This window comes from Erithacus rubecula (assembly GCF_903797595.1).
Source record: "Erithacus rubecula genome assembly, chromosome: 8".
Lineage (NCBI taxonomy): Eukaryota > Metazoa > Chordata > Aves > Passeriformes > Muscicapidae > Erithacus > Erithacus rubecula.
Window position 1 is genome coordinate 1692465 of NC_136659.1, and position 13455 is coordinate 1705919.

Consider the following 13455-nt stretch of genomic DNA (forward strand, 5'->3'; position numbering starts at 1 on the left):
TCGGTTTGTGTGGAAATCGGAGGTGTTAAATTCTCAGTGTTGAGTCTGGAGGCTTTGGGTCAGCTTCACCCAAGTGCCCATGGAGGGCTGTAAGAAAGTAAAGGTTTCATACAAATTGGGGAAAATAGGATAGTCCAATTAATAGTAATTAGAGACAGGGATTATTTAGACCCCAAAAAGTGGTGTTTGGAATAGAAGACTGACTTGGGCTCTTAATGCATAGCTTGGGGGCTCAATGGGATTTTTCCAGTGTGCTCTGTGTACATGGAGACCTGTTTGACAGTGACTGGGGATGTGCCAAAGCTGCCTCTGAATTGCCTTGGAGGTACCAGGGGTCAGCAGGAACCCCCCTGCATCTCATTTCCTCAGCACAGGATCTGATGTGACTCAAATGTAGCCATAATGTGACTAAAGCAAGGGGATTTTTTTTTTCTGTTAAATAACATTTCCTGTCATATGTGGGCCATTTATTTTTTTTAAGTGTAGCTAACATTAAATTGTGTTTATAACTGATCTAAACTCTGATTCTAAGACCATTTCTCCAGACCATTCTATAAAATTACCACAAAGTGGTGGCCTTGGGGATAAAAACTGTGCTTTATATGGGCTGCTTTGCTTTATAGCACTTTAACTTAGCTCGTTGTATTCAGAGCAGTTTCCTCTCCAGGTACTTCGAGATACTTTTAATTATCACATAATGTGAAAATGATTCTGTTTGCCAAACGAATGCCTGAAGAAAATGGATTGGGAAGTCTAGTTTGTTAGCTAGGCATAAATAAATAGGTCCATCATCTGTATTCAGTTCTGGGCAAGTTGGGTTTTGTTAGGTTTTTTTACACCAAAGTACAGAGTTCTGCTTTAAAAACATGTTAAAACCTCATTTGGAATAATCTTCTTCATTTAGGTCCAAAACTAGAATGTCATCATTCATACTTAGATAGCAGCAAAACTTTAAGTAGTAAAAATCACAACCGTGGCAGATTTTACTCTTTAGTGAGATTATAATTGGTATGAATTGAAAATTATGTAAGTAATGAAATATTTTCTGTATAGCAAAGGGGCAGTTAAAAGGTTATGAAATATATACATTTTAGTGGCTTCAAAACTTGAAAAAAAAAAAAAAGGCAGAGGGGGAAAAAAAATCACCATTGTGATCCTTACTGCTTTATCCCCATTAGAAGGTCTGAAGAACAAACCAGTGCAGGGAAACAGTAATTTTTGATCCCATGGCACAGCACTAACTAGAATTGGGTCCCCCTAAACACCAGCACCGTGCTGCAGGTGAGGTATGAAAGATGGGAAAGGTGAAGAGACAGATCACCTCCTATAGACAAACAGGAGAGTCAAAGGCAGAAATAAGCTTTCATTTTGTGATAGAAGAAAACAACGTCTCCAGGCGCTGGCAGGCAGTAATTGGGATGAGCAGGAGCTTTTGTGAGGAGGCGTTTCAGAAGCCCCACTCTCCTTGAAAAAGTTTGAGTTCTAGCAAGGAGCAGCACAAAAAAATACAGACATGTGACTCCCAGACAGGCAGAAAGTTGGAGTTTGGATCACTGTGCTATTCAGGTGTCCAACATGAGCTTTTCTTCACAGTCCCATCCATGGAGTGCATTGAATTTGGGACGGGTTCTTCTCTGAAGTTCTGTTCCAGATGTGTGGCCAGGAGCAGGACTTCTGCCTGAGTAGAACTGACCCATATCCCCTCCTGGCTTTGGATAGGGACTGCAGAGGGATCACTTCATAAAGCTGCAGGTTTAATGGGAAAACAAACAGTGGAACTCAATTTCAAGGTGTAAACCATGTTTAACAAGACAACTGCATGGGAGTTGGAAGCACCGTGCTTGGTAGGGCCTCTTTCTATGTTCTATTTTCCCTTCATATTAATTGCCTTGTACAATGAGAAGGGAAAAAACTTGTTTTATAGGGATTAGGGAACTGAAATTTGTGTTGGGTGGATTCCTGGTTGTGATTTATTGAAATGAATATGTGTCCACTTTGATCAGAGCTTGATCTATGACACCAGTATGTCCCTGTGGTAGGTACTGACCATAGGATCTCCCCTGGGCATTCCAGTAAGACTTTGCACAACCATAATACTGTCTGGATCCATTAGGAACTGCCTTCTGGCTTGGGTTTGGAAATTAAAATTCCCTAGAAGTGCATTCTTCATTTACTACCTTGAGTGTTCTACAGCATGTGGTATTTTATTTTTCAGAGTGAATGTTTGTTTTGCAGCTGAGAACAAGTCAATGTACAGTAGCAGTTCTTGTCTGTCTGTTGGAACTCAATGATGACTTTTAATCTTTGCTGTTGAGAAGTTATGGCTGCCCCATCCTTGGAAGTGTCCAAGGCCAGGCTGGACAGGGCTTGGAACACCCTGGTCCAGTGGAAGGTGTCCCTGTCCATGGCTGGAGTTGGAACTGGATGCGTTTTAGTGTCCCTTCCAACCCAAACCAATCTGGGATTCTATGATAGTTTGCATTCATCCCTGATTGAATATGGTGGAAAGCTGATTCATTTTGCCCAGCTCCTCTCCTCTGCAGTCACACCACTGTCATTAAATTATCCAGGCCTTACTTGAAACACTTTGTGTTTGCTCTGGTTTTGTTTTGCTACTCTTGCCTGGGATTGGGGTTTCTTTTGTTTCTTTGGTTTTCTGGAATGAGAAGCCAAGAGGGGCTTCCATGATGGTGTCACCTTTGGGCAGAGGGAATGAGAACACAGATGTGTGCAAGGAATCCCCAGGAGCATGCTGCAGGGAGGTCACACAGCAGGATATTCCCTCAGCCTGGGGTCATCATTTATTTTACAGGGTAAGAAGATGCAGAGCATGGTGTCTTCATCAGCTAGGAATTCATGGGGTGGGTCACACTAAGATGTGCTTTCCTGAGGCATGGAATTCACTGAAAACAGGAGTTTTTCTACCCATTGGGCAAAGCCAGTGGAGGGAATGTGCATGGTGGGAGAGGAAGAATTAAGAGTGTAACTTGCAGGAAAAAGCCTATCTGAAAAGGCAATTACACCTCAGTCTGTGTCTTAGGCAGGTGTGTGTTGTCTGGAGGGTGTTTCACCTTTTTTGTCTCTCTTCCCCCACCAGGGGATGCTGCTGAAGCGGAGTGGCAAGTCCCTGAACAAGGAGTGGAAGAAGAAATACGTGACACTGTGTGACAATGGTGTGCTGACCTACCATCCCAGCCTGCACGTGAGTACTGCTCTCAGAATGCTCAGCCCTGCAAAGCCATGCCAGCCATGCATTTGTGACACCACTGCAGTGGGGCAGCTTCATCCTCCCTCTTCATTCCCCTTCTCTCAAACAATGATCACCTGCTGCAAGTCTGAGTGCACTCCAGTTCCTCTGAATCCACTGGGACTGGGGCTTCCTTGCATCCCACAAGGCTGCTGAACTGTTTAAGTCTTTATTTTCTTCTTTTATGGACTTGTTGATACCAGGGTTAAAAAACAAGTATTTTACAAGAATATGTACAAATATATTCACAGTATTTACAAGAATATGGAACAAATATGTTCCATACAACTTTTCCATGTTGAGACATCTATCCCTGTCCCAAGGATGCTGTCTGTCCCTCAGAGTGTGTGGCACAATTCCTAGTATTGATCTGGGGGTGGAAGGAGCACAGAGATCCCACTCAGGACTAGCCCACCCCAGAAATCATAGTATGACCCTCACCAAGGTTAAATAACATATACTATATGTGTGTGTGTGTGTGTGTGGATTTATACAATATCTGATCTTACATTTTTATCATCTCGTGTATACAGATCAGAGGGTTGCCACTTGTAATATTTTTAGGGCCAATTGTTTTTAGACCTATCAGTGGTACCTTGAGCTCCCAGGCACTTTCATAATAAGGAGGGAAAATCAAGGTTTGGATGCATTTTCTATAAATTCTGGGGTTTACAGACCTGCACCTGGAACTGGCAGGAATTTTCTGCTGTAGATGGGTGCTGTCTGAGGATCATGGAACCCTAGAATCATTAAGGTTGGAAAGCACTCTGAGATCATCAAGCCCAGCTGTCCCCATCACGAAACCACGTCTCCAAGCACCACATCCATGTCTGGGCACACTGATGCTGTGCTTGTCCCCACTTGCTGTTCCCTGTCTGTGGAATATTAGCACTTCTTCTCTGCCTTGACACAAGATTTTATAGTCTCAGGTCCTGCAACAGTGATGCTTTGCTCTGGTTTCTGATGTGATGTCCATGTCTCTTAAAAATTATGTGGTAAATTAGATGACAAGTAGCTTCAAGGCGTTGCTGCTTCCCATCAGAAACCTTGTCCCTCAGCCCCTGTGTTCTGGGACAGGGTTTTCACTGCTCCTTTGTGTGATGTTGTTCACATCTTTCTGCCAAATTTGATCACTTTTAGTGCCTCTAAATTTGACTAGTCCTGCTGTGAAGTAGCCCTGAAATACCCAAATTTCAGTATTGGTGTTGCTCCCAGAAGGGGAGCATGGGTGCTGTGTGCCCCCATGGAGCTGCCAGCTGAGCTTGCCTTATTAGATTGTGCTGGTCATCAAGCGAGGAGGAGGCTGTTGTGTGTGCCCTGGCCCCTTCCTGGCTGCTGGAAAAGGCTCTATTGTTCCTGGCAGGGCTGTGCACGTGTGAGTTTTTCATTGCTCTGGCACACAATGGAGAAACTTCTCCTCTGCAGGCTCCCCCAGATCTGCGGCGTCGCCCCCAGAGTAAGAATCCACCGAGGTTACACGTAATTACTTTGAGATTAGAGGTAAATCCATGGGAGATTAGAGAGAATCCATTTAAAGAAGAAGTAATTACCAGCCTGTAATTGTTTCCCTCTGTCCCCCACCCCAAGAAGAAGGTGCTGGGCTGGTGTTTGCTCCTTGCATGGATCAGAGGGGTTTGTGAAGGAACCACAGACATTTTCAGTCACACTCCCAGTACACTTTGTGCTAAACTTTGTTGGCAGGAATGTCACAATTTCTTCTTGATGATTGCCAGGTGAGAGGGTCTTTCCCCAAACAGAGCTCTGATACCGTGTTTCTCGTTTGGTTTTGCTCTTTTTTGTTAGTAATTTTTGTTACTTTTTATCACAACAAAGTGATGAATTTTTAATGCTGTGCTTGCATTGCTGTCTGGGATAATTTCTCAACATTGTTTTGAAAAATCAGGGCCTTATTTCTACCAAATTTCCCATTAATCAGCAGTGAAGAAAAGAGCTTTTGTTAGATATCTAAAGTCAGTTTCCTAAACTTCCTTGTGTAAAGCCTGTCTCTAATCAGATTTTGATTGTTTCAGATGTGCAGATCATTTTAGTTAATCAAAATGTTGCCCTTTTAATTCTGGAGTGAACTTTTAATTGCAGTGAAAAGTGGCCTGGCCTCTAGTGGTGGCAGAAAAAGGAAATTTAGGAGATCATTTGGTCAGTCCAGCCTGTGGTTTCAGAGTCAGAACCTAACATCTTGTGTTGGAAGGACCAATTACAGTGTTTAGTGGTTAGTAGTGAGCACTGTGTTAAATCTTCCTCAAGGTTTGGCCACAAGTGGATCAGTTGTCTCTGCCAGATGCATTCGGTGGCAGCTCAGGCACAAAGCAGTGGTTTTAATGTAGAAAATAGGTATTGCAGAATCCAGCCCTGACATCCTCCTTGAAAGTATTGCCTAGAGAATGAAGGTTTTGGGGTGGGGAGGGAAAAATCAAATGAGGCCCTTTCTTGCAGAGGAGGTGTCCCTGGGAGGGTCAGGCCTGTTTGGCAGGGCAGCGTGCTGAAATAAGCGCGGCATTGTGCCAGCTACACGAGTGACTCCTGATGCCACCAGGCTGATGTTTGACACAATAGAGAAATCCTTCTCCTTTCTTTTCAGGAAAGTGGGGGGAGAGCAAAACGAGGGAAGAAAAATATATGTACATAAGCACCCTACTGTTTCCTGACTTGGTCATGTCAGGTTTTTTCAAGAGCCTCAAACCTTCCCGTCCCTTGGGACGTCGAGGAGCTCCGCCGATAGAAAATGATTGGGGATAATGAGAGAGAACTTTGACCTGCAGGCTTCAAAGTTCACCAGAGCTCCCTATTCATCTTGGGCTTCTGGAGCAGAGCTGTGGAGTGGATCACTAAAATTCTGGCCAGCAAATTCTGTGCTCGCCTCCCCAAAGGGCCCTGGGGGAATTTGTCGAGGCATCTCCTGGCTTTTTAATGGTGGGATGCCCCGCACGGGGGCTCCTGGAATGCATTCACCAGGATACCTGCTGGGCAGCACTGCTTTATCTGAGCCTTCTCCTGATGAATAGCTGATGATGTCTCACCACTGGCTGCCTGCCACAAGGCTGCCAGCGTGCCACAGGTCAGCACATGACAAAGCTTTAGCCGTGGATGTCCATTCTCTTCTCTTGTATCTTCACCATCACTGCACCTCGTTTATGAAAAGAGGAAAAGGGAGGGGGGGAAAGGCTGAAAACAGCTCCTTCTTGGTTAGGGCAGTTTTCCCTTTTTATGTTTAGTTTGGTCTAGATTCGATTTCAAATAAAAGCACAATGCTGGGATGCCTTACAGGGGAAGAAGAGCTTCTTAAATACATGAGAAGGGAGGTGTGATGCCCATCTAGAGCACATCTGGTACACAAAACCCATGTATCTATACAGCAAGACTGGTACTTGCTTGCTGCAACCTTTAACTTTCATCTTCACTGGTCTGCTGTGATGGCCTGGGGATTGTAAACGTGATCCGGGGGATATCTGGCTTTATCTCCATGAGGGTGGTGTGGATTCATCTGGTTTGCTCAATGAATCTGGCAGTAGCCATGGTTCCAAATTCTCCCTTAGATACAGTGCTGGCTGGGTGGGCAGCCCACATGAGCCTTAGCAGTGTTGTTCTATCCTCAAATAAATTGGATGTGTTTTGGTTTTTTTTTAAAGGCAACATTTCAGCCTGGTAAGGAGTCAGATCCAACACCAGGCTAAACTTGGCACAAGAGCTTCAGCAATATATTACACAGACATATTCTCTGGAAAGATCTTACAAATACTGTAAAGTTCCTTAAAGCTGGATGTGCCACTTGAGTTTTGGCCATTTCCTCCAGAAAAAGCAGATGGTGAGAAGCAGGAGGCTTTTGAGGATGTCCTCTGTGTTGGGATCTGGAAGTGTTGTAGCCCCATGAGCTTTTCTCAGGTCCCAGCGTTTCTCTCAGAGCTGCAATGGAAATTTTTGTTACCAGCTCTTGTGATTTTCCTGAATCATTTGGAAACAGAAAGCCTGCTTGCAAATGCAGGATCCCATCTCCCCTCATCCTTGAGAGCAGTGTGGTGTCCTGTGTGGTCAGTGAGCACCCAGAACCTGGTGCTGCTCCAGCCGAGGGAACCATGCTCCCCTTCCCATTAGGAATATCCCCCACAGCCATAGTTGCAGCTCAGATTATTTCCAGGGTTGTGTTACCTCAGGCAGTGCAATAGCTCTGAAGTGTGTTGTTTGCATTGCTTTAATAGAAATGTTTATGCTCATATATTTCTAAAATATCATTGTGTATGTCCATTCCCCCCCATTTTTGCTCTGAAGGAATGTAAAGCTAGATACTGGCCTGCTCTGAAGGGCCTTTTAACTGGCATTTCCTGTCAACAGCTAATCCTCAAATCCTTTGGTCAACAGAGACTTGGACTTAAAAAAGGACCCTGAAAGTGCTCAAGGCCAGGCTGGAGAGGGTTGGAGCAACCTGGGATAGTGGAAGGTGTCTGTCTGTGGCAGGGGATGGAACAGGATGGGATTTTAAGGTCCATTCCAATCCAAAACATTCTGGGGTTCTGTGTTACTTTTCATGAATGATGTAGCGCCTCCTCCTTAAAGAGCAGTGATCAAAACAAATCCTGCAGTTTGGGCATTGATGAAGATAAATTTGAAACTTGTGTAAGCTTTTATTTTAGTTATTATTGCAACCACTAGCATGCCTAAAACATTGGTTGGGATAGAAGAAAATTAATGATAGGAACAGTTAAATATGAGGATAGCAATTTCTGATTTATATATAGTGGTAGCTGTACAGATCGCTCTGTCACTTTTGAGCTTCCTGGAAAACTTCTTTATTGTCTTAATCTGAAAGATGTAATGGAGTGAAGATAAATTTGGGAGAAGAATATAAAACTGAAGATCATAGAACCACAGAATATCCAGAGTGGGAAGAGACCCACAAGGATCTGTCCAGGCCTCTGTGCCCTCGAGGGGGTCGACAATCAGTAGTGTGGCAAACACAGTTGTTCTTTGGCAGAGCTGCACAGGCTGGAGCAGACACACATTTCAGTGTCTGCTCCTTCTTCAGAAAGTCAAGGAAAATTCTGAGGATCAGAATGAGTGGTAATTTAAAAGGCAAAAGCCAAGCTATTAATTAATCAGGGGGGTTTATAAAATTAGAGCTTCCTGTCCAGCCGAGCTAACTGCTGTGGGTATAAATGCTTCATAAATTACTCAGGATGGTAAAACTCTGGTTTGTCTTTTACAGCACCTCTCCTTACAAAGGCTGAATGGGAAGTTAAGTGCAAGGGGAAGAGTTTTCTTAAAATTGTATGCAGATAAGTGATCCATTTACAAAAATACCAACATTTTGTTGCTGTTGTGTTCCAAGTCTTGCCTCAACTCCCTCTCCTGCAACACTGATGAAGCTGATTAACACCATGGTACAAATATAGCTAATGCTTTTTATCACTGAAATTTAATGTTCTTGATTCCCAACATGAAGCAAACAGATTCATGATGACCTTCCTTTTGTCAGGACAGAGCGCTTTAGGGTGATCAATATTTTCCAGAATGCATTCCCATTCCTCTGTTCTCCTCAGAAAATACCATGTAATGGGTTTCCTTAAGATGAACTCTGTATTCTGAAGCTGAATGGTATAATGGCTGTGTTTATATGCGAGAGGGGGGACAGCTAATTCCCCATCCATTTGATGAATATATTCCACCGTGGCTCATATCCCTACGGTCCGTCTGCAGCTCAGGCCCTTCCTGGCAAAAGCAGTGAGAGCGAGGAGTTGGGGAGACTTTTTGTTGTTGTTGTTGTTTCTTCTTAGGTGTGCCTGTGGCCCCACACAGAAACCAATCAAGGAGCGATTTATGTTCATTAAGGGCTTGTCAAAACTGAAAAATTTTCTAATCAACAGCGATGTGGCGGCAGCCCCTCCATGGCTGGGAGTGTCGCCTCGGCGGCAGCGGCTCCGTGCCTGTTACAACTCTAGGCTAGGAATCTGCTGATGATTACATTAGGCTAAGCTGCGAAGTAAATGAACCATGGCTTATTTAGGTGCAACTAGCTCCAGTGTAGTCCTGCCCCGCAGGGCACTTTATAGCGTTTTATGGCTTTAAAATTAGTGTAGCTTCCCATTTGCTGCAGGGTGCTGCATGTTATGCCTTTGAACTCAATAAGCAAAGGGAAGGGGGCCTTTTGTTTTTTTTCTTCTTCACCCCCCCCACCTTTTCTTCTTTTTGCAGTTTAGCAATTTTGTTTTGCATCTTTTCCAGACGGCGTTTTGCAATAAAAATGTCTGACTGCCACAGAGAGGCACAAAAGTCAGGGCTCCATCCAATTTCCCGGGCTGCTCTTGGTTTGGGGGGAAGAGGATTTGGTTGTTGCTGAGGGTGAACAATAGGTTTTGTAGGTCCAATAGGTCAGCTCACAAAATTGGAATTGTCTTTCAAAAAATACACTGCACACAGTCTTTAAAATGTCATCCAGAGGTGCAACCATAAACTTCCTTTTCCATAATAATTTTTATTACGCCTCAGATCAGGAAACACTATTTCAACCTCAGTAAGTGGAGCCTTAAAGAGTGTTACGTCCAGTTGAACAGCAGGGGAAAACTGCCAAAAAATGAAGGTGTTTTTTACAGAATCACTGAATGGTTTTTGGGTTGGAAGGGACCTTGAAGCTCATCTCATTCCATCTCCCTACAGGGACATGGCAGGGACACCTTCCACTATCCCAGGTTGTTCACAGCCCCATCCAACCTGGCCTTGGACACTTCCAGGGATCCATTAGAAGCTCATCATGTCTCAGTGGAAACCAGGCACAGATCAGGGAAGGATTCCTAGCCTGGACTTGTTCCCAGTGATGGAAAAGCAGGCTTTTGAGAGATTGGAATAGCTGAAAAGGAAGAAAAAAGTGTGATATTCACACCAGTGTACCATTATAGCCTTGGAAAATCACTGTGCTCAGAGAGTCTCTCATTTCATATGTGGTACATTGGAAAAGAGTGCTAGTGGGACAGATGGATGAAACATGGGGAGAACCTCTAGGAAGGAGCAGATATAATTTTACATTTTAGTGTTGTGACACATGGCTTATCCCAATGTGAGCTTGGAAAACCCTTTGCCCAGCATAAAACCACAACCCCAGTGAAGAGCTTTCTCCCTATCCACCACACCTGTATTATTTGAAAACCCTCAAACTCCATAACATTTTTTATATCCATGTTTTTGATAATCTGAGCCACGTCTTCAAACTTAGGGATGGCTCTAGAACACAACCGTGCATAGAACAAGGGGGAACAGCTTTAAACTGAAGGAGAGTGGATTGAGATTGGTCATGAGGAAGGAATTGTTCCCTGTGAGGGGGGGCAGGCCCTGGCACAGGTTACTCAGAGAAGCTGTGGCTGCCCCTGGATCCCTGCAGGTGCTCTGGGCCAGCTTGCACATAGGCATCAAGCTGGAGCCACCACATAGCTTGGGTTCAGCTTGTGGCCCTTGGTGGAGTGTCTCCTCCAGCTGTGAAGACCATGGGAAATCATTGTGATGCACAGCTGTAAATCCAACAGCTGCTGGATTTCAGAATCCAGAGAGGGCCCCCAAAACAGCAGTGCCACTTTTTGGTAGGCCTGATTAGAAAACACCATCACCGTTTGCTCAATTTGCATGTCTAAAAGGTTTCTGCTCAGTTAATTGGTTAAATTAATTTCTGCTGTTGTAAACAGAGAGCTGCTGCATTAAGAGCAGAACTGAAGTAATTTTACTTTACATTATTCTGTGTCACGGCGCATCGTTCCTTTCTTACTCAAGGCAATTTCATTTTGTGGGGCTGTCAAGTAGTATTTGGTGTCATCTTCAGTCAATGCAGCTTTTTTGATTTTTTTCCCCCTGATATTTTAACAGTTTATTTAGTCCTGTAGATAATGGTCAATGGCCTTGAGTAGTCAAATTAACACCTCGGTGGCGCCGAGCGGAGCGGTAACCCGGGGAGGAAAAGGGATGGGAATCGACACGGGGAGCGCGTTTTGGGGGACTGCGGATTGATGGATGTAGAGGCAGCGTCGCCCCGCTCTGACTAAGATGGAGCTGCCAGTTAGTGCTGACTTCAGGCCATCACCTGCCTGGTGTCTGAGCAGCATGGAGCTGGATGGAGACCTTGGATCCCAGGATCAACACTCCGCCGCGCTCCAACTCCCGCCCGCCGCCAGAACCGGAGATGGCGACTGGATCCGATCGTGTGATTCCTGTAGGGATCTCTTCGGGACAGCAGAGGCACTGATGGCAGCTGTCCCCCCTGCCCTGGGAGGAGGGGGGCCGTGTTCAGCCATGCTGCTGCCAGCGAGCTGCGAGCCCCGGGTCCCCCCGCCACAACTCTCAATTGCTAGCAGGTTTCTCTCACTGCACCTCATTTGCATCTGGGACATCAATTAGCATGTTTGTTGAGGCTAATTGAATGAAACTCAATCATAGCTCTTAATTGCTTGACTATGTGAAAAGAAATCACATTAATGCAGCTAATTAAGTGTATGGCAATAGATGCAACATAATTAGGAGCGAAATGTAAAAAACAAGCGGCGGCGGAGGTGCGAGCGCGGGGTGTGGGGATCAGGGCGCCCGCGTCTCCCCTGCGCCGCGTGTTTGGGGAGGGGTCCCTCCGCTTTGCTGCTGGCTTCATTTTTTTTATTATTATTTCTTTTCTCCCTGCCTTGCTGAATGATGAACGCGGACAAGTTGAGAAGAAAAATGCAAATGGATTCGCAATTACTACTTTTTCAAGCTGTTGAGGGGCAGAAGATGGCACGTCTGGGGTGGCCCACTGTTGAGTGGGCTCTAGGGACTTGTTAAGTGCTGTTTAAAAGTACTTGGCTTTGAATTACCCTCATGCCTTGTTAAAGGGTTTTTTCCCCTTTTTTCTCGGATCAGCATTTTCTACAACTAACATCTTGGGGAGTTATCCCTGTACCATTTGCATATCAAAATCCAGCTTGCTGTCTTCTCTTTAACACAGCATATTCCAGATGACAGCAAGGCCCTCATCTGTTCTAATCTGATCAAACCCTCCATTGCGCTTCTGAAGCCCCGCATCGTTTTGTGGTTTGAACTTTCCTTCCCCGAGCGGGGATCTGACGGGGCTGGGAACGCCATCCTTGCCCTCCCCTCCTCGGGGAGACCCGCAGATTATCGCCCTGCATCCTGCACACGATGAAAGGGCTTTTATTATTTACATTTGATATATCCCCATAAATATTTAAGCTGACATTAATACCTACCCGGCATCTGTTGTCGTTCGGGCGCTTCGCTCTTACAGCGGCTGCGGCGCGTTGGGTTTATATTTGCCAACACTTCCTCGCTTCTTCAACTGGTTTTGTGGCTCACCTCAGCCTAGTTTACACCCAGTTAACAGATCTTTAATAACACCCTGCCACGTCTCAAGTTGTGAAATCACTCCCACCCTTCACCTGAATTGGATCCAAAACCCCCTTCACCTGTTTACATTGGTTTACCTTAAATAAAACTACTAGAAAAGAGCGTGTGCCGAGGTTTAGTCACTCTGATTAAACCTCACTTTAGAGCCCACAAGCAATAAATGCTCAATTATCTTCTGCTTATTGTATTTTAATTTGCAAAGAAGTGACACCTGAACAAGAAAGTTCTGCCAAGTTCATAATTTATGGATGAAAGATGTTTATTCTCCAACACCTAGTTAAAGGAATTTTCCTGACGGGATTGCCTTTGTTTTTCTCTTGGCAGCAGAGCTCTGCATCCTCTCCACGCTAATTGTTCAGACCCCACCTTTTCCTGTTAATAATTCTCAGCTTGGGAAAAACAAGCTGATGTGATGGCTTAGTTTGTGGGTTTCATCACTGATTCCTGTTAACTGTGAAGAAATTATTGCTGGTCCAGATTTTTGACGGGTTTTGAGCAGAATAATTTGTGTTGTAAAAACTGCCAAAGGTGAAAAAATCTTGATGAGGGAGAAATCAGCTCCCTGGATTGTGGCAGCAGTGCTATAGATTGTGGGTAAATTCAGGAAATTGCTTGTGAAGTAGAAGCCCAGATCTTCTCCCAGCCATATCAAATGAGTTTTTCTCTTGGGATCCTTAATCCCAGAGTCCTGGAATGGTTTGGGTTGGAAGGGATCTTAAAGCTGATCTCATCCGACCCCTGCCATGGGCAGGGACATTTTCCACTGTCCCAGGTTACTCCAAGCCCTGTCAAGCCTGGCCTGGGACACTTCCAGGGATCCAGGGGCA

The 13455-nt window shown here is 44.9% G+C and overlaps 1 protein-coding gene and 1 long non-coding RNA gene across 10 annotated transcripts in view; one reads left to right on the forward strand and one right to left on the reverse strand.

The window, feature by feature from the left end:
* AGAP1 (ArfGAP with GTPase domain, ankyrin repeat and PH domain 1) overlaps window positions 1-13455 on the forward strand; it is a 289598-nt gene that overhangs the window by 172315 nt on the left and 103828 nt on the right. For all 9 annotated transcript variants that reach the window (XM_079310686.1, XM_079310687.1, XM_079310688.1 and 6 more), the window contains one exon: window positions 3098-3202. In XM_079310686.1, the coding sequence (XP_079166812.1) occupies window positions 3098-3202 (105 nt within the window). The remainder of the gene's footprint in view (window positions 1-3097; window positions 3203-13455) is intronic.
* The window catches only part of LOC306804315, a 103517-nt gene continuing 98144 nt past the window's right edge, over window positions 8083-13455 (reverse strand). Inside the window, exon 3 of the long non-coding RNA XR_013774849.1 lies at window positions 8083-9964. This is a non-coding gene — a long non-coding RNA (uncharacterized lncRNA). The remainder of the gene's footprint in view (window positions 9965-13455) is intronic.